The sequence below is a fragment of the Podarcis pityusensis genome (assembly GCF_964106645.2).
Source record: "Podarcis pityusensis genome assembly, chromosome: 17".
In the NCBI taxonomy this organism is placed as follows: domain Eukaryota; kingdom Metazoa; phylum Chordata; class Lepidosauria; order Squamata; family Lacertidae; genus Podarcis; species Podarcis pityusensis.
In genome coordinates, this window is record NC_138042.1 from 1193663 (window position 1) to 1214393 (window position 20731).

The 20731-nt window shown below is 46.2% G+C and overlaps 1 protein-coding gene and 1 long non-coding RNA gene across 2 annotated transcripts in view; both read left to right on the plus strand.

Annotated features, from left to right (window-relative positions):
- LOC308467103 overlaps window positions 1-20731 on the plus strand; it is a 260657-nt gene that overhangs the window by 22828 nt on the left and 217098 nt on the right. The window lies entirely within an intron of this gene.
- Window positions 1-20731, plus strand: part of CFP (complement factor properdin) — a 30142-nt gene that overhangs the window by 5324 nt on the left and 4087 nt on the right. Inside the window, exons 2-7 of the mRNA XM_080988478.1 lie at window positions 536-686; window positions 2159-2331; window positions 3726-3896; window positions 5097-5294; window positions 5938-6111; window positions 7598-7792. Coding sequence (XP_080844604.1) covers window positions 536-686; window positions 2159-2331; window positions 3726-3896; window positions 5097-5294; window positions 5938-6111; window positions 7598-7792 — 1062 coding nt within the window. The remainder of the gene's footprint in view (window positions 1-535; window positions 687-2158; window positions 2332-3725; window positions 3897-5096; window positions 5295-5937; window positions 6112-7597; window positions 7793-20731) is intronic.

Consider the following 20731-nt stretch of genomic DNA (forward strand, 5'->3'; position numbering starts at 1 on the left):
TACGTCTAGGGGGTTTGTGGGATTTTGGAGTAGTATTTTGTACATTGTGGACACCATCCCTTTGCCATGTCCCTTTGTTGTTAGGAGGAGGTTTTCAAAGGTTGTCAGGGGCCTAGTTGCTGCTGATTTTAAGAGGGCATGTAGTTGGTGTGCTAGCCAGGGCATTCGGGTGTCACCTCGTTTGTCTTGTATTTCTTGTGTTGATAAGGGTTTGTTATCTGGCCGACCTTTTCAAGCCTCACCTGGGACTACCTCCCAGGGGTGATGGATGGGGCCCAGATGCAGAAACAGGCACAGCACTGGATGCAAACCTTACCTGTTGTAGGGACACCCCAACTGTGTCAAAGCCAGAGATTCCTATGCACACACCTCTGTCCATTCGTCTTCCAGGCAAGCGGGAGGCATCAAGGAGGGTGTGGCCTGAAGGGAGTCCCCAAGGCCACATAGGGAACTCACAGCTCCCCATTTGTGCTTAGGAGGGGGATTCCTATCCTCATGCTTGCAGCCTGCTCTCAGCTGGGTTTTCTCATTTCAGGAGCGCAAAATGTTTTCTGCTACGGGGCATTTGATGTGACTTCAGGGAAGTGCAACGACCTGCTGGGGGAAGGGGTTGCCCAGGACGACTGCTGCCTAAACCACCAATATGGCTTCCAGCTGGACAAGAATGGGCCATGCCAGGCCTGCCAGTGAGTGTCACACCAGAATCTTATCACTAACCACTGTGCCCATGTTTCACTCAGCACCTTCTCTAGCTCTCCCAATCTCTCTTGCTGGAAATCCCCAAATACCTTCTGTGGCTACGAGCCAGAATGGCATACTCTACCTCCAAAGAGCAGTTGCTCGGGATCACAAGTAGGGAGAATGCTGTTGTGCTCAGGACTCACACCATATGCTCATTTAACACATGGACTTCCCCCCAAGGAATCACAGGAACTATAGTTTGCTAAGGGTGCTGAGAATTGCAGTTGTTGTATGAGGGGGTGAACTATATTTCCCAGGATTGTCTGGAGGAAGCCATGTGCTTTAAATGTGCACCAAATTTGCTGTCAATGGATTGTGTATAAGTGGTTACAGCATGAAGCTCACTTTTTTTCTTTCTCCCACCCTAGCCGAGGCACCTGGCAAATGCCAAGGCCCCTGGGCTCCAGAGGGCCAAACACTGGCCTCCCTTAAAAGTATGTTTGGATGCTCAGCTGGTTCAGCCACCAACCTCATTATCCCCAATGGGACTCCCTCCCCCCCAGACACTACGCCAGGGGTTGGGCCTTAAAGCACAGGGGATAATTACATACCATAAGTCCCTGGTGTGGCTGTAGCTGCCTTGCCTAGTACCGGGTCAACTACACACAGACAACATGGAGGGGGGGATCCCTGTAAAGGTATTGTCCTGCTGTTAAATTTGGAATGTTGGTTAATCAACCAGCATGACATCCTCTGCTTTTTGGACAGCTTTTGTGAGACCACAATTTGACTGTGATAGTGTGTGTGTTAAATGCAAATAAGCACTTTGCTACAGGCAAATATTTTCCCCGCAACGATATGGCTTCCTTGTGAACAGAAAATCTAAGTAGGGTGCTGCCCTCATTGCTGTCTAACTAGTGTGTTGGGAATTAGCTCACCGTAATACAAATTTGCACCTAGACTTTGTGAATGCGCAGTTAAGGGAGGAATTTAGTATAGCCTTAGGCAGATTGCTCTGTCAGCACCAGAAATCCTGCTGGCCTGAATCTCCCCTCTCCTTCCTGCTACATGCTGTTTGGAGAGTTCTCCTGACCCTCCAGAGCCCATTTGGGGTAGCTGTGGTGGTGGGCATGGGGAGGAGAAGCTGGTGGAAGTCCTTCCAGAGTCTTTGGCCCTGGGGCTCTCTGCAGGAAGCAGAGCTTCAACTCCAGTTGCGGATATTTTTGGATGTGGTATTTTTGGGTTTGGTTTGAAGAGAGAGCGGGAGAGAGGGCTTCTGAAGGGTGTTTAGAGGGTGTTCCCCACTTAACGCAGTTTCACGGAAGTGCGTGGGGGCCTACATAACCCCCATGCAAGTGGGGAGTCACTGTACTTTAATTCTGCCCTGGGTTATCTGTGGAATTTCCCTGGGGGATTTTTATGACTCCCCATAGCAGGGAGGACTCGTAACCTCCTCCTCCTCTTTCTTTTTGCACAGGGCAGCCCACTGGAGTGACTGGTCCCCCTGGAGCCCCTGCTCTGTTTCCTGCAGGGAAGGCGTCCAACGGCGCAACCGGACGTGTCATGGGCGCAACGGCCCGGCCGGCTTTTGTCAGGCCAGCGCCCGCCAGTGGGAGATGAAGGCCTGCAGCCCGATGGCCTGTTGCCCCCGTAAGCATCTTGGCTCTGCTATTGTGGCTCTTTTCTCTCTCTCTTTTTTAAAAAACTTTTAGATTCAAAATTAAAACAAAACATATTATCCAGAAACACACCATCCTTATTTCCCCCCCATTTTTCCTCCCTCCCCCCACCCTCCCACACAAAACCCACCCCCCCACCCCCCAGCTTCCCTCAGTTCCAGTCTTTGATTTCTCTAAGAAAGCAGTTTTCTGCATGTTACACAATTGTATACATCCTCAAACTATTTAACTGATTATCATCAATAGAAAAGTTTGTGAATGTTTATTCAAAGCCAGCCAAGGAGTCCGGTTGGCTTTGTTGTGTCTTCAAATACTTTGTATTGGGTTCCCATTCATCCTTAAAGTCACAGTTATCCTTGTCCCGTAGCTTGTATGTCAATTTTGCCAGTTCTGCATAGTCCATCAATTTTTCTTGCCATGATTCTTTAGTTGGGGTTTCTTCAGTCTTCCATCCTTGTGCTATTAGAACTCTCACGGCCGTTGTCACATACATGAAGATGTTTTTCAGCTTTTTGGGCAGATCTTTCCCTACAATCCCTAACAAAAATGCTTCAGGTTTTTTAAACAATTGTTAAATGGAACATTTTCTTCAATTCATTGTATATCATTTCCCAAAATTTTTTAATTACATTGCAATCCCACCACATATGATAAAATGTCCTTTCCTTTTCCTTACACTTCCAACATATATTTGAACTAGTTTTGCACATTTTCCCTAACTGCACTGGTGTCGTGTACCATCTGTACATCATCTTCATGTAATTCTCCTTCAGTAGGGAACAATCTGCAAATTTTAAATCAGTTTTCCATAATTTTCCCCAATCTTCCATCATAATGTTGTGATCTACACCGGGGGGCGGAGAGCAGGTGTGGGCGACGTGCATCCCAGGGGTGTGGCGTGCCGCGGGGGCGGGGGGCAGCCAAGATGGCACCCCCCCGGAGCACGCTGCCGAGGGCAGTGCACTTCCCCCTCCCCCATCTTCCTCCGCCAGTGGATATATGGATTGCATCCTGATCACACTGTAGCTCACCTGTCTGTTTATATGATGATAATTTCCCATTACTGCGGATTCTTGTAGCTGCTGAATTCCTCTCCCACCCCACTTTGATTTGATTTAAATATATGAGATGAATCTTCAGCTTTCAGCTTCGCTAATAGCTCCCGCTTTGTCTTCTGAATATATCCGCTATCTGGAGAGCGGCTGCCAGTCAGTCTGTGGACAACAGTGGGTTAGATGGGCAGGCTTGCTTGCTTCCTAAGAGCACTTCTGCAGAAAAGACTGGGCTTCATGAAGAGAATTCAGGGCACGTCAAGGAAGCTATTTATCCCAGTCTTCACTGATGCCGCCCCTTATTTCCTTGCAGGGGTAGGAGGCTGGTCGGCCTGGGCTGCCTGGAGTCCCTGCTCTGTGACTTGCCTCAGAGGGCTGCAGACAAGGAAGCGCACTTGCACCAATCCAGCACCAGACTGTGGAGGCAGTTGCCTAGGAGACGGCGCCGAACAACGGTCCTGTGACACCAACCTGATCTGCCCAAGTAGGTTTTTGACAGAAATATTGGAAAATAAGAACTGGGTCAAAGGATGTCAGGAAGGGAAGGAAAATGGATGCAATGAAAGGTCAGAGAGTTGAAATGGAGGAGGGAGCAAGGCTGTACATGTAATATGGATTAATCAGCTACATATATAGTTGATTATTGCCTTCCCCAGAGAGGTGCACCTGGTGTCTTTTTTGTGGTCTTTCTGGTACCTTTTTATTCACTAAGGTGAATGAAGCTTGAGCTTGTGTTTCGAAACAAACCCTAGGGCTAGGCCTTCACAGTTTTAATATTGTTTTAAATAAAGCTTATGCTCGCCATCTTTCAGGGAGAAATCCTATACACAATAAGCCAGCATAAGTTAAGCTCGTGTACAGAACACCAGATCCAAATTCTGTTCAGGAGCAGGGCTGCTACCAGCTGAGCTGGCCTAAACCTGGCAGAGGGAAAACAAGCCTTCAAAATAGTCTTTAGAGTTCAGAGATCCACTGGATCCTAACCACACTCATCCTGGTGGATATTTCTATAGGATCACTCTCTTAGTGGGGTTTTGAAATGAGCTGCAAATTATTTAATTCTGCTTCTTCTAGGATTTTTTTTGGTGTTGCTGTGTTTATTGACTTTTTGTTTTGTTTCAATTGTTGTATCTTGACTTTTAAAAAATACTGGATGCTTATTTTTATTTTGTAAGCCACCAAAAGAATTTCACTGGTAGGTAACCATACAAAATGATCCAAGAAATGGTTATAGTGGTGTTTTTTTAAAAGGCTGTTTTACTTTTGGGGGAGTTTTTTTTTTTACTGTGGTACAGTACAAAAAATGAAAATGGTAAAATCAATCTTTCCTTCTGTCCATGAGTGGCAGCATTTATGTATAAGTTCTTACACTTATACATAAAGGTGTAAGTTCTTACACTCCTTTGATCCGTTAAAAAGGCGATGGGAATGGATGGAGGAGAGGGAATCAGAGTGGGGGGTTGGGGTGCTGAACGCATTAAAGGAAATATGGCTGGTAGAGCTTTGCTGGGACCGGATGATCTGATGGAGAAGAGAGACGGGACAGTTTGGAGCAAGGATGGAGGGGACACAGGTCTTAGGGAGGTGAGGTTTGCTTGCCTTCTTTCTGCACAGCCCATCCTGACCCACACCGCCTCCCCCTCACACCCCTCATCTTTCTGTGCTTGCTTCTCTTTTCACACAGCCCATGGAAACTGGGGCAACTGGGGCAACTGGGAACCTTGCCCTGCCACCTGCATTCCCGAGGGCTCAGGGCCACAGCCCAGGCAGCAGCGCCGGCGTCAGTGTAACAGCCCCCCACCTTCCAGAGACCCCCCTGGAAACCCCTGCCCTGGAGCTGACCAAGACTACCGCTCCTGCAGCGGACTGCCCTTCTGTCCACGTAAGGAAAGAAAGCTGCCTCATTTACCCAGCCCTCCTCCTGCAAGCAGCTTGCGGGTGATGACCTTGTTGCCTCTGAAGAGACAAGCCCCCCCCCCCACCTTATGGATTTATTTAGTGTGTACCTATTTGTGCCAGTTCTATATCACAAAGTGTATTTTAAAAATATCTCTTAGCGGTGTACAGATAACTAAAGCAACAACAATGCAAAGAGCAGAAAATATTACAAAAGTACAGCTAACATATACAAATCTTACATTAATGCATATGTGAATGTTAGATTCTTTGCTGTCTCTGGCCAGCCGGATCGTGATCCAGAAAGGAAATGGGAAAAGAGACTGGCCTGTCCCAATGCTTTCCAAAGCGACAGACCTAGTTTATAGGCTGGGGATGGATGTAGCAGTGAAAACCCCTTTAACCCTTGACCATTGTCCATGCTGACGGCTGGGGCTGCTGGGAGTCCAAGAAACTCTCAACGACCACAGTTTTCGTAGCCTTGCTGCAGGGAGTTTCCAAATGAATTTCTGTTGCGTCCTGGACAATGTAGTTCCACACTTGATGGGCCACAGCGATGCCCATTTAGAGCTTGTGCTTGTCTGAGCAAGTCCGACTGGGGGTCCAGAGTTCTTTGTGTTGCCCCACAGAGGACGGCAGCTGGGGCAGCTGGAAGCCCACTGGCTCTTGCTCGGTGACCTGCGGGGTTGGCCGAACGGTGGAGAAGCGTCTGTGTGACAGCCCTGCGCCAAAGCATGGAGGGAAGTTCTGCCCTGGTCCAGACACCCACACCGACACCTGTAACACCAGGACGCCCTGCCCAGGTAATGGGGAAGGAAGGAGATATGGCAGGGGCAGCTCTTGTGGGTGGGAATCTAGAGTCAGACCGCAAAGCCTGCCCCGCTCGCTTGCTCCTACCTGGCTGCTTCCATTCCCTCCAGCTCCCAGTGCCCACTGCCATCTGCGGCCCTCCTGCTACCACTTTCTGGCTTTCTTCTGCTGGTGAATATTGCCCCTTCTTCAGAAGGCTTGTGTCCCTCATGTTGTGAAATTCAGGAATTGAGAGGTGAAGGGGAGCCCCACTTATTCCCAAACTAGCCAGAAGAAATAAATGGAACCTCCGTGTACAGAGGCCGTATCGCTTTGAATGAGGTGCTTTGGGATTGTTGCCACTCTGAGCTGTCACATGTTGAGGAGACTGTGGAGGTCTGTCTGTACATCTCTGGGCTGTGGCCAGGCTTCTTCTGTGAGTTATTCCGCTTCCCTTTAAAAAGAGATCATGCAAATACTCTGCTTAGCTGCTTGCTAAGAGGTCAGCCTGCTCCTGCCTGCTGACCAATGGGGATGAGGCCTGGCCAGCTCCACGTTTGAGGGGGTCTCCTTTGGCGGTCTCCTTCTATCTCCCTTGCCCTGCCTGTGGCTACGTCTGGGAACTGCCATGTAAATTTCCTACCATGCCCTGAAGTGACACTATTTGGGGGGTCAGGGCAGCCAACATGGGGGTGCTGCGGATGGAGGCTGCATGCTCACTCTGGGGCTGGTATATTTCGCAAACATCTGGATAGCTGGAATTTACATTTTATTTAATTAAAATCTTAATAGAATATAATAACACGGGTGATAATGAAAAGGGTCCAGCTGTTTATTCATGAAAAGTTTCATGCCATGGAATCTTCCTGCTTTGCTGGGTCTGCTTACGGGTTGTGGTCATGTGTTGTTTCTGACTTTAGGCTATATTTTTGTAACTTGATGAAATCTTTTTATAATTTGAACAATCAATGCTTTAAAAGTTAGTTTTAAAGTTCAGTTGGTAATTTGGGGTGGAGGTACACACTTAACAACTACTTATATGGATGTGTATGAAACAGCGTGCAATTTCTTTGATCCATACCTCTGGGAAAGAATTTATATTTAATTATAACCCTGGTCCCAAGGGCCGCTCCAAGTTACAATACCCCCTCCCCCTCCCTGTGAATCTGCTTGACATCAAGGTAGACAACTTCAGGCCTTGGGCCAAATGTGGCCCCCCAGACTTCTCTATCTGGCCCCTGGAATGCTCCAGCTGCACCCCACATAGCTCCTGCTCTGCCCGGAACATGCCCCTTCTTTTTCTGTTCTCTCCTGTAGTGATTTTTGCCTGGTTGTGTCCTTGAACTGGGATGGTGACTCTCATTTCCCTGGATGGGGGGGGCGTGTGGGGGGTGGCCCTCAAGTCCCATCCCCGGACTGTGGGGCTGGCTGCCCTTGCCCACCGTCAAAGCTGGCTGGCATTCTTCTTGACCCTCCTCCTTCTCCCGCAATGCCACACAGTGGACGGGCGCTGGAGGGAGTGGTCCGAATGGAGTGTCTGTGAGAGGAAAGCCAGTAATATCAGGATCGCCTGCGATGAGCTGACTGGACTTCAGGCGAGAACCAGGACATGCGTTGGACGGGCGCATGAGGGCAAGCGCTGTGTGGGGCCAACCATGGATATCAGAAGCTGCTACAATGTCCAGTTATGCTCTTGTGAGTATTGGGGATAAAAAGAGGTGGAAGGAGCTGCCCATATGAAAGGCTAAGCTTCAGAAATGCCACTTAAGGGTGAACCTGGAGGATGGGAGGCTGCTGGGAGCCCCAGGTAATCTGAGTTTTCTTTTTGTCTTCCCCACCCACAATGTGATGGCCATTTCTTGGGTGGCTTGTTTAAAAAGGAAGAAAAGAAAGAAAGAAAGAAAGAAAGAAAGAAAGAAAGAAAGAAAGAAAGAAAGCAGAATTAGGCACTTGTTTTGAGTATAGGTCACTCTGTTAAAAACTAGCCAGGATATTTAAATGGAACCTCCATATTAAAGAAGCCGTATTTCTTTGAATAAGCTGCCATAGGGGTGTTGCTAGATCCCCCAAAGACTCTGGCCCACAACACACGTATGCTAAAACCAGCATATGCTGATGTATAGATGTGCACAGATGTGAGCACTGAGGGAAAGTGGCCTTATATATATAAAAAAGGGATTTTCAATTCAGGTAGAAGGGAGGAAAGTGCCAAACACCTGGGGCTCAGGCCTCCTAGACAATACTCCTGAAGTGCTGGGTGGTGAATGAGAGGCTGTGTCCTGCTTCTGAGAGCCCAAAGACTCCTCCACTGGAAGCAGAATGCTGGGCATGGATGGTGCAATCTAATAAGGCCATTCATGATTCCTCTATCATGTGGATTTTTAAAAACAACAGCAACAAAGATTCTACTTTTTGATATCTCTTTCCTTTTTTTAAATAATTTTTATTGGATTTTACATTTTTATCACATTGCCACATATCAAAATCAACAAAATACATTCCCTCAATTTCCCCCCTCCCCCCGACTTCCCTCAACTTCCTTTTCTGGTCAGTCCCCCGTCCCCCCCCCCATTAAACCCTGCCTGCTTTCAGATATTGTCCATATTGTCCATATTGATAATTATTATTTCTGTTGTTAATTGTAAATGTTTACTCAAATCCTGGTAGTGAGTTTAGATCTTTACATTGTTACATTGTTTCTGTAAGTACAACATGAAAAGTTCCCATTCTTTCTTAAATTCTCTCTTGAGTCTCGTGAGTCTTTCTGTTTACTTTGCCATTACAGCATATTCCATTAATTTTTGTAGCCATTCTTCCTTAGTTGGTATTTCTTCGCTTTTCCATCTTTGGGCTAATAACCTCCTAGCTGCAGTTGTAGCATACATAAAGCGTTTCTTCTTTTCTCTTAGTAAATCTTAACCTGTAATACCTAATAAAAAAGCTTCTGGTCAATTTAAATATTTTCTTTATTTCATTACAAATCATATCCCAATACTTATTAATCATTAATCATTAATCAGTTTGCAATTCCACCACATGTGAAAAGGTTGCCTTCATTTTCTTTACATTTCCTTTTCTTTACATTTCCAACACTTATTTGAACCTATTCTATACCTTTTTGCTATTTTTTTCTGGTGTAATACTCTGGTCCATGTCACGAAGAGTCGGACACGACTAAACGACTAAACAACAACATCATTTTCATATAATTCTCTTTTATTAAAATACAATCAGTAAATTTCAAATTTACTCTCCATAATTTTTCCCATTCTTCCATTTCTTTATTGTGTCCTATACCTTGCACCCATTTAATCATTATACTTTTTACCTCTTCATCTTTTGTTTCTCATTCTAATAATAAATTATTTGTTTTCTTCAACAATTTGGTATTATCTTCTATAATTTCTCTTTGGAATCTTGAAATATTCAAGCTAAAACCTTTTTTAAATCTTTTTAAATACCTCATTTAATTGACGATATTGCAGCCAATCATACACATATTCTTTAATCTCCTCATATTCTTTCAGTATTAACTTCCCTTCCTTTTCTATTAGCAAATCTCTATATGTAGGCCATATTTTCTCCCTATTTATTTTTTTGATTGAAATTACTTCTGTAGGGGAAACCTACCATGGGGTCTTTAGTTCTAATAGTTCTTTATGTTTTCCCCATGCCCTTAAAAGTGATCTCCTAATTATATGATTATAAAATGCTTTCTGTATTTTCCCTTTGTTGTACCACAAATATGCACGCCAACCAAATCTATTGTCGTGCCCTTTCAAATCTAATAAATCTGTGTTTTTTAATTTTATCCAGTCCTGGATCCAAGTTGTGCATCTCCAACATAAAATTTCAGTTCTCATATAGTGCAACCTTACACCTGTCCGCTCACAAGTGAGTTCTCTGTAACAGACTCCCATCTCTTAGGCCTTTTGGTTAAGATCAAGTGTAGTATCTGATACCTCTTTCCAAACAGATACAGCCCTAGTGAGCTGTAGACATGAGGCACGATGGCAGAGGGTAGGTGAGCCAACCGCCTCTCCCTACCTGATTATTATTTTTTTTTTTTTATAAATTTTTATTAGTTTTACAACATTTTTTAAACAATACAAACAAATAAAAAGACAAACAAACATGTATAATTTCATGACCTTTTTTCCGTAACCTTCGTTTCTCGGACTCCCCCATACCTCCCCTTTCTGCATCCCTATTTACAAAATTATTTCAGCAGCTTCTGAGCAATTTTATCGAATATATGTCCTCTTAGTCCTTTCTCTAACTTAATCTTATGTCACTGTTTCCCTTTTTCTCTCAACACCTTGGCATTTTAGCATTCATCAATTTTATAATAGCTCTTAAGATAAATTTTAAATTTCTTCCAGTCCTCTTCCGCCGTCTCTTTCCTCTGATCACGGATTCTGCCAGTCATCTCAGCCAGTGTCATATAGTCCATCACTTTCATCTGCCATTCTTCCACGGTGGGTAGATCTTGTGTCTTCCAATACCTTGCGATAAGTATTCTTGCTGCTGTCGTAGCATACATAAAGAAAATTCTATCTTTCTTTGACACCAATTGGCCGACAATGCCCAAGAGAAAGGCTTCTGGTTTCTTAGGGAAAGTACATTTAAGTACCTTTTTCATTTCATTATATATCATTTCCCAGAAAGCCTTAATCTTCGGGCACGTCCACCAAAGGTGATAGAAAGTACCTTCAGTTTCTTTACACTTCCAACACTTATTATCAGGCAAATGATAAATTTTTGCTAGCTTGACTGGGGTCATGTACCACCTGTAGATCATTTTCATAACATTTTCCTTTAAGGCATTGCATGCCGTAAATTTTATACCGGTGTTCCACAACCATTCCCAGTCAGCAAACATAATGTTATGACCAATGTCCTGTGCCCACTTAATCATAGCCGATTTAACTGTTTCGTCTTGTGTATTCCATTTCAGCAGCAAATTATACATTCCTGACAAATTCTTGGTATTGGGTTCTAACAGTTCAGTTTCTAATTTTGATTTCTCCACCTGGAAGCCAATTTTCCTATCTTGTTTGTAGACCTCCATTATTTGATAATAATGGAGCCAATCTTGTACTTTAGGTTTCAATTTCTCGTGACTCTGTAATTTCAATTTATCTCCATCTTGTTCCAAGATTTCCCAATACTTTGGCCATTCGGCCTCCATATTGAGTTTCTTCAATGCCTTAGCCTCCAAGGGTGACAACCATCTAGGGGTTTTGTTTTCCAACAAGTCTTTATATCTTATCCAAACATTAAATAACGCTTCTCTGACAATGTGATTTTTAAAGGCCCTATGCTCTTTGATTTTATCATACCATAGATATGCATGCCAACCAAATGTATTATTGAAACCTTCTAAATCCAAGATATCTGTGTTCTCGAGGAGCATCCACTCTTTCAGCCAGCAAAACGCTGCTGCTTCATAGTACAGTTTTAAGTCCGGCAGGGCAAATCCCCCTCTTTCTTTTGCGTCTGTAAGTACTTTGAATTTTATTCTGGGCTTTTTGCCCTGCCAGACAAATTTCGAAATGTCTTTCTGCCACCTCTTGAAACAGTCCATCTTGTCGAGAATCTGCAAAGTTTGAAACAAAAATAACATTCTAGGCAATACATTCATCTTGATAACTGCAATTCGGCCTAACATTGACAATTTCAAATTTGACCATATTTCTAGATCTTTTTTAATTTCTGACCAACATTTTTCATAGTTGTCTTTATACAAGTTCAAATTTTTAGATGTCAAGTAAACCCCTAGGTATTTCACCTTCTTAACCACTGTCAAGCCTGTCTCTTCTTGAAATTTCTCCTTCTCCATGACTGTTAAATTTTTTTCTAAAACTTTAGTCTTTTGTTTGTTCAATTTGAATCCGGCTACCTGGCCAAATTGTTGAATTATCTCCAACACCCTTTTCGTACTAGTGTCTGGCTCTTGTAAGGTCAATACTAAGTCATCTGCAAAGGCCCTTAACTTGTAATGTTTAGCTCCGACCTGTACACCTTTAACCTGCTGGTCATCTCTAATCATATTTAGCAACACCTCCAGGACAGAAATAAAAAGCAATGGGGAAATTGGGCACCCCTGTCGTGTTCCTTTTTCTATCTTAAGTTCCTCAGTTATCACATTATTTACGATCAGCTTAGCTTTTTGTTCAGAGTATATCGCACCCATGCCGTTCTCAAATCCTTGGCCTACCCCCATCCCATGAAGATTCTTTTTCATAAAACTCCAAGAAATATTGTCAAAGGCTTTCTCCGCGTCCACAAAGATCAGCACTGCTTTAGTGTTTATTGTCAGGGAACTGCCATCGGAAGGAAGGGAGGTGAAAGGGCTCACACAGGTTGGGAGAGACTCAGCAGCTGAAGAGGGAACCAGTAGGGGGAGAGGAGGTGAGCTGAGGGAAAGTGAGCTGGAGGGATGGCTCAGAGACACTTCCAGCGAAAACAGTGGGGAGGTTTCAGGACCTCCTGTAGGGACACCCACTCCTCGCCGGAAACTGTCACGCAGAGAGTCCAGAAGACGTGTTTCCGTTAAGGAGCTTTTATGTTGGAAGCGATTCCGAAAGCAACCACTGTCGGAATCTGCCAGCGACTGACGGAGCCATGTTTAAGGGGCTCCGTTACAGACAGAGGTTTGCAAACTTGACCAAACTCTGAGGGACTTGGATTTTACACACAAGCAGCTCATCGTCCCATCACATTTATATTCACCTCTAGTAGTTCCAAAATGTCTATTATATTCCTTACGTTGTCTGATAAATGCCTTTTTGGGAGAAAGCCTGTTTGGTCCTTATGAATCTTCTCCATCAACACTCTTTTAAATCTTTTTGCCAAAATGTCTGCAAAAATTTTGTAATCCACATTAAGTAATGATATTGGGCGATAGTTCTTAAGTTGCGTCTTTTCAGTCTCTGTCTTTGGTATGAGTGTGATATACGCCTCTTTCCACGACTCTGGTGCCTTTTCCCCTCTAGAATCTCGTTGCAGACTTCCTTTAACGGTTGTATCAACCATTCCTTTAAAGCTTTATAATATCTGGAAGTCAGTCCATCTGGTCCTGGAGATTTGCCCAGTTGCATGTCCTGAATGGCACCCTCTATCTCTTGTTCTGTTATTCTCTGGTTTAAATCCACCTTGCTTTGATGAGAGATTTTTTGTAGTCCATATTTATTAAGGAATTCATCTATGTCCTCTTCATTCTGTGGCCCTTGAGAATATAGTTTTTTAAAATAGCTCAAAAAACAGTTTCTAATCTCGTTGGGTTTAGTTATATTCTTTCCATCCACTTCTAGGCTTGTGACTGTATTTAGTTTCTGTCTTTTCTTCAATTGCCAAGCCAGAAGTTTGCCACATTTATCTGCCGATTCAAATGTCTTTTGTTTCATTTGCTTTATCTTCCACTCAATCTCTTGATTCATCAATTCCATATATTGTGTTTGATATAACTTAATCTCTCTCAAAATCTCCTGGGACTTTGGTTTTATTCTTAATTTTTTCTCTCCTTCTTTTATCTTTTCCAAAATCTTTTCCTTCTTCTCGGTTTGATTCCTCTTTTTTATTGAGTTTTGTTGAATCAGAAATCCTCGCATTACAGCTTTACTTGCGTCCCAGATCACTCTTTTTTCCACATCAGCCTTTAAATTTATTTCAAAATAGTCTGTGATGGGACGATGAGCTGCTTGTGTGTAAAATCCTAGTCCCTCAGAGTTTGGTCAAGTTTGCAAACCTCTGTCTGTAACGGAGCCCCTTAAACATGGCTCCGTCAGTCGCTGGCAGATTCCGACAGTGGTTGCTTTCGGAATCGCTTCCAACATAAAAGCTCCTTAACGGAAACACGTCTTCTGGACTCTCTGCGTGACAGTTTCCGGCGAGGAGTGGGTGTCCCTACAGGAGGTCCTGAAACCTCCCCACTGTTTTCGCTGGAAGTGTCTCTGAGCCATCCCTCCAGCTCCCTTTCCCTCAGCTCAGCTCCTCTCCCCCTACTGGTTCCCTCTTCAGCTGCTGAGTCTCTCCCAACCTGTGTGAGCCCTTTCACTTCCCTTCCTTCCGATGGCAGTTCCCTGACATCCACCTCCCCTCCAGGGCCCCCTTCATCCCCTCTCGCCCCCTCCTCTACGGGCGGTGAGGAGGCAAAACCCCGGAATGAACTTCCTTCATCTTCCGATGTCCCGAACACTTCTCTCCACCTGTTGCGGTTCCTGGTCTCGAAGTACTCCTCCTCCTCAGAGTCCATCTCCCCTTCCCCTTCCGATTCCGAGAATCCTTCCAACTCCTCCTCCTCATCGGTGGTCCCAAAGTATTCCCTCCGGAACCTCTCCACAGGCTGAGGTTTCCTTGGGAACCTTTGATGGAACGTTTCTATCAATACCTCGTCATTGATATCTTCTGCCATTACCCAAGTGTTTTCTGACTCCGGTTCTCCTTCCCACGCTACCAAATACTCCACCTGATCCCCCTTCCATCTGGCGTCGAGGATTTCTGCCACATGGCTGCTGCATTCCCTTTCTTCTATGACCGGTCCCCGAGTGGCCATCCCTTCTCGTCCCCCCTCATACGGTAACAGTAACGACCTGTGAAATACTGGGTGCAGTTTCATGTGGTTGGGTAACCGGAGCCTGAAAGCCACTGGGTTGACCTGTTGAATGACCTCAAAGGGACCCAATCTCCTGGGTCTTAATTTCTTACAACCTCCTTTGAACGGCAACCCTTGGGTTGACAGCCACACCCTATCTCCCACCCTTATGGTTTCACCTTCCCTTCGGTTCTTGTCTGCCTGCCTCTTGTATTCTTCCTTCGCCCTTTCTAAGTTGAGTTGGAGCTGACGATGGATTGCTTCCATTTCTTCTACAAAATGCTCGGCTGCCGGGACACCCCATCTCTCCCCTTCTCCCCCTGGGAAAGCCCTGGGATGACACCCATAATTAGCCAAGAAGGGGCTCATCCCTGTGGACACATTCTCGGCATTGTTGTAGGCAAATTCCGCCAGCGCCAACTTTTCTACCCAGTCATTCTCTCTGTCATTGACATAACACCTCAGGTATTGCTGGAGGACCCCGTTTGCTCTTTCCGCCTGCCCGTTGGTTTCAGGGTGCCGGGCAGTTGAAAAGTTGACCTCCACCTGCAGTAAGCTCATGAGCTTCCTCCAGAACCTGGAAGTAAATTGTTTTCCTCGGTCTGAGACCACCCTCAATGGCACCCCGTGCAACCTAAAAATGTGTTCTACAAATAACTTCGCTGTCTCTTCCGCCGTGACTGCATGCGAGCAGGCTACAAAGTGGCACATCTTTGTTAGTAGGTCTACCACCACCATGATGGCTGTTTTCCCCTTGGACTTCGGCAGATCAGTCATAAAATCTATCGACACTGCCTCCCAAGGTCGTTCTGGGGTTGGTAAGGGTTCTAATAGCCCCGCCGGTGCCCGCCTCTCCCCTTTGGCTCGCTGGCATTGCTCACACCCTCTTACATACTCCCGTACATCTTCCCTCACCTTAGGCCACCAAAATTCCCTGGTGACCAACCACATGGTTTTGTGTTGTCCAAAATGCCCCGCCGTGGGGCTGTCGTGCACCTGCTTGAGTACCCTCCCCCTTAAGTCTCCTTCAGGGATATACAGTGCCCCTTTGTAATACAAAGCTCCATTTCTTTCCTCGAAACCCCCTGGTTCCTCTCCCTCACCCCTAAGACCTCTGAGCTTATTCTGGGCGTATTCATCATTCTCTGTTTCCTCTACCAGTTCTCTTTGTCCCACCCATGCCGCCCCACACACCCAGCGGTCCTCTGGAATGACATGTCTCTCTTCGGGTGCTCCCTCCCCCTCCAAATATTCAGGTTTGCGTGAGAGAGCGTCCGCCCTAATGTTCTCTGGGCCTGGCACGTAACAAATCTCAAAGTTAAATTTGGAGAACTCCTGGGCCCATCTCACTTGCCGTTGGTTGAGCACTCGTGCCGTCCTCCAATACTCTAGGTTCTTGTGGTCAGTGCACACTTGCACCTTATGTTGTGCGCCAATTAGCAGGTGCCTCCATCTCCGGAACGCCTCATGAATGGCTAGTAGTTCTCGGTCATACACCGTGTAGTTCCTCTCGGATTTGTTCAGCTTTCGCGAAAAAAAGGCACACGGTCTCCACTCTGACTCCTCCTTCCCTGGCTGCAGAAGCACCGCCCCAATAGCTCTGTCTGATGCGTCAGTTTCCACTCTCATCGGTTTTTGTAAATCCACATGCAGGAGTTGTTGTTCCGAGGCGAAGGCCCTTTTTAGTTCCTCAAATGCTCGCTCCGCCTCCTCAGTCCAAACGAACTTCTTCTTACTGCTGAGACAGTCCGTAATGGGCGCCGTCAGGTGGGCAAAGTTTCGGATGAACTTACGATAGAAGTTCCCAAATCCTAGGAACCTCTGCACATCCTTCCTTGTTTTGGGTGTTTTCCATTCCAGCACCGCCTGGACCTTGCCGGGATCCATGGCCAATCCCTTGTCTGACAGGCGATACCCCAGGAATTCCACCTCCTTGGTATGAAACTGACACTTCTCCAGTTTCACCCACAGCTGGTTGGCTTGCAGCCTGCTCAACACTTCTCTGACGTCTCTCACATGCTGCTCCTCATTCTCAGAATACACCAACACGTCGTCTAAGAAGGCCACACAATTCTTGTAAAGCAAAGGCCCCAGGACGTGGTTCATGAACGATTGAAAGCACGCGGAGCCTCCTTGTAGGCCGAAGGGCATAACTAAATATTCAAATGCCCCCAAAGGGGTGAACATGGTGGTTTTCCATTCATCCCCCTTCCTTATTCGTATCAGGTTGTACGCCCCCCTTAGGTCCAGTTTAGTAAAAATCTTTCCCTTCCTGACCCTTGTCAAAATGTCGTCAATCCTGGGCATAGGGAAAGCCACTGGTTCTGACACTGCATTTAAGGCCCTGAAGTCACACACAAGCCTCGGCTTGTTCGTGTTTTTTTTATCCACAAAAAACACTGGGCTGCCCCCCACCGCCCTGGACTCTCTGATGAACCCTCTCTTCAGGTTCTTGTCAATGAACTCTCTTAGCTCCTGCATCTCTCTGTCTGACATGGCGTACAGCTTGCCTACAGGGAGCTGTGCCCCAGGGAGTAAATTGATTTGACAGTCAAAGGGTCTATGCGGGGGTAGTTGGTCAGCTTCCCTTTCGCTGAAGACGTCGCGGAGATCTGCGTATTGTCGTGGTACCTTCACGTTCTCCGTTACTTCAGTCCCTGCTAGGGTGGCTTGGGCCCCTGCCAAACCCTTTCCCTCTTTGCAGTGTTCTAAGCAATGTGCTGAACCAAAAGAAACCACTCTCTGATGCCAGCCCACCAGCGGATCATGTAACGCTAGCCAGCTCATCCCCAATATAATGGGAGCTCCTCCCAAGGTGGCCACATTAAACGCTATCAGTTCGGTGTGCCTTGCCACCTTCATTATCATTGGGACGGTCTGCAAGCTGACTTCTCCTCCCAACAGCTCCCTGCCATCGATCGTGGTCACCTGCAGGGGGTTGCTTAAAGGGATCGTCTGTATCTGGTGTTCAGCTGCAAACTCTTTGCTCATGAAATTGCAGGAGCTGCCTGAGTCCAACAGCGCCTTTATCTTTAGAGGGTGTCCGTTTGGCAGCTCTAGCGCCACTTCTATCACTAGGGCGGGTTTAGGAGGTTCTGGCGTGGGCACTTTCACTGCTCTTTGGCCTGGCTGCTGTGCCCCGACGGTGGCAGCCAGGCGTTGGCTTTTACTTGCTTCGGTATTTCTCCCTCTCTTCCCTCCACAGCTCCTACCATCCCTTGCCATTCCTTCCTCTGGGGGCAGACTCTGGCAAAGTGACCTGGCTGTTGGCAGAGATAGCATTTCCGGGCGCCTTTTCCCTCCTTCTTTCCCCCCTCACTGGGCTTTGAAACTGCGCGCGCGCGCGCTGTTCCGATTTCCATCGGCTCTGCCGGCGGGAAAGTTGGCTCTGGAATGTCTGGAATGCGGAACTCCTTCCAACGTTCCCCCTTCCCTTCCCGCCTCTCCAATGCTCTCGCCTCCTGGCGCGCTCCTATGGTCAGCGCTGATTTGGTCAGCTGGTCCATAGACTCCGCCCTGGGCGCCCGGGAAAGTTCGTCTTTCACAGCCGAAGAAAGCCCTTCTTCAAAGAGCATTTGAATGGGTTCCGCCGATAGATCCCACCCCAATTTATGGATCAACATGGTGAACTCAGTCCAGTACTCACGGACAGATCGGCTCCCCTGTTTGCAAGCCATTAACTGTCTGCGGACCACTCCCTGTTCAATATCGCTGGAAAACATCAGATCCATGGCGCGAAAGAACTTCATCGTGTCCTTTAGGACGTCACTATTCGCTGCCATCAGGGGTCTAACCCAGTCTCTCGCCCCCTTTTCAAGATGCCCAATCACGAAAGCCACTCGTGATTCCTCGTCAGGGAATTCATCAAACTGCAGATTGAGGGCATATTGCATCTCTGTCCGAAAGCCATGATAGTCTTTGGGCTCCCCCCCAAACTTCTGCACCAATCCTGGTACCTTTCTGACGAGCTGGGTGTCTTTCCCCTTTTTGTCTGCATCCTGAGCCCTCCTCTCCTCAAGCCTCGCCGTCTGCAGCGCTAGCTGGACCTCCAACACCCGGTACCTTTCTTCCAGGCTTGGACCCGCTCCAGCTCCTGCTTCTCCGGTTCCGGCTGGGTTGCTCATGATGCCTTCTCCTGCACAAGCTGCTCACGAAGACCGTCGGAATGCTGTGATGGGACGATGAGCTGCTTGTGTGTAAAATCCTAGTCCCTCAGAGTTTGGTCAAGTTTGCAAACCTCTGTCTGTAACGGAGCCCCTTAAACATGGCTCCGTCAGTCGCTGGCAGATTCCGACAGTGGTTGCTTTCGGAATCGCTTCCAACATAAAAGCTCCTTAACGGAAACACGTCTTCTGGACTCTCTGCGTGACAGTTTCCGGCGAGGAGTGGGTGTCCCTACAGGAGGTCCTGAAACCTCCCCACTGTTTTCGCTGGAAGTGTCTCTGAGCCATCCCTCCAGCTCCCTTTCCCTCAGCTCAGCTCCTCTCCCCCTACTGGTTCCCTCTTCAGCTGCTGAGTCTCTCCCAACCTGTGTGAGCCCTTTCACTTCCCTTCCTTCCGATGGCAGTTCCCTGACATAGTCCTTTAAAGTTTTTTGGGCCTTCTTGTGGATCTCCTCGTCTCGAAACAGGGTGTCATTCATCCTCCATCTAAATTGACCAGTTGTTGTAAATTTCATCTCCATCTTCACGGCGTTATGGTCGGAGCAAGTCTTTGGGCAGATTTCTATTTTCTTAATCTTTGGAGCCATCCCACTAGTAATCCAAATTTGGTCAATTCTGGTCCAGGTCATCATTGCTTGGGAGAAAAAGGTTCCCTCTCTCTCAAGAGGGTTCCTTGTCCTCCATATATCTATTAAGTCCATATTTTCAGTCATTTCAAAGAAGGTCTTCGGAAGTCTCCCTTCCTTGGAAATTGTCAGTCTTTGTGCCTTATCCATATTTGTAGAAACTACGCCATTCATATCTCCCATAAGTATTACATTATAATCCAAATAGTCCATCAGAGTTTCATGGAGCTTCTTAAAAAATTCCGCCTTGCCTTCGTTTGGTGCATAAACTCCAACTACTAAGAATTTTTCTCCTTGTACTTGTATTTCCACTGCCAGGTATCTTCCTTGTTCGTCTTTGAACATCATTTTTGGGGCCCATTTCTCTTTTACATATATCACTACTCCTCTTTTCTTGACTTTGTCCGATGAGATAAATTCTTGTCCTAATCTTTTATTTATAAGTAATTTCCTATGTACCCTGGTCACATGGGTTTCTTGCAAGCAGATCAAGTCCAATTGTTCTCTTTTCAAAATATGGAATACTTGACGTCTCTTCAAAGGCATGTTCAGCCCATTGCAATTCCAGCTAAGGAATTGCAGGGCCATCTTGTTATTTCTCCGTTGCTCCTCCTACTGCTCCAAGTTGTTGCTCTTCCTCTGATGGTGGTGGTTTAAGTCCAAACGATAGGTTCAGAATATCTACTGCTCTCCTCTGTTCCGAAATTGGGTCGACCGTTCCCTTCTGTAAATCCTCATGGTTTCTCTCCAAGAACTTCTCTTTATCTTGAATTGTCTTTATTTTCACCTTCTTTCCCTTGTAATTGAATGACAGTCCTTGTGGAAACTCCCACCTAAAGATGATGATGTTCTTCTTCAACAGGTAGACCAGATCTTTATAGAAGGTTCTCACCTCCAAGATATATTTAGGGATGTCTTTAAAAATTTGTATAGGTGAATTTTCAATCTCCAAGGCCTTTTGGTAATGTAGTTTTAATATCTTGTCTCTTTCTTCCTTGGATCTGAGGGTGATCAGGCAATCCCTCGGAGTCTTTCTATTCTGTCTCCTGCCCAATCTGAATGCTGTTGTTATCTTAAATTCTTCCTCCTCCAAATCTTCCTGCCAACAGTCAGTAAACTCTTGTGTAAGGAACTCCACAAGGCTGTCCCCTTCACTCTCGGGAATTAGTCTTAATTTCAGGTTTCTCTCCTTTCTCTGTAATTCCATCAAGGACAAGGCCGCATCATGTTCATAGACTTTTTTCGAAAT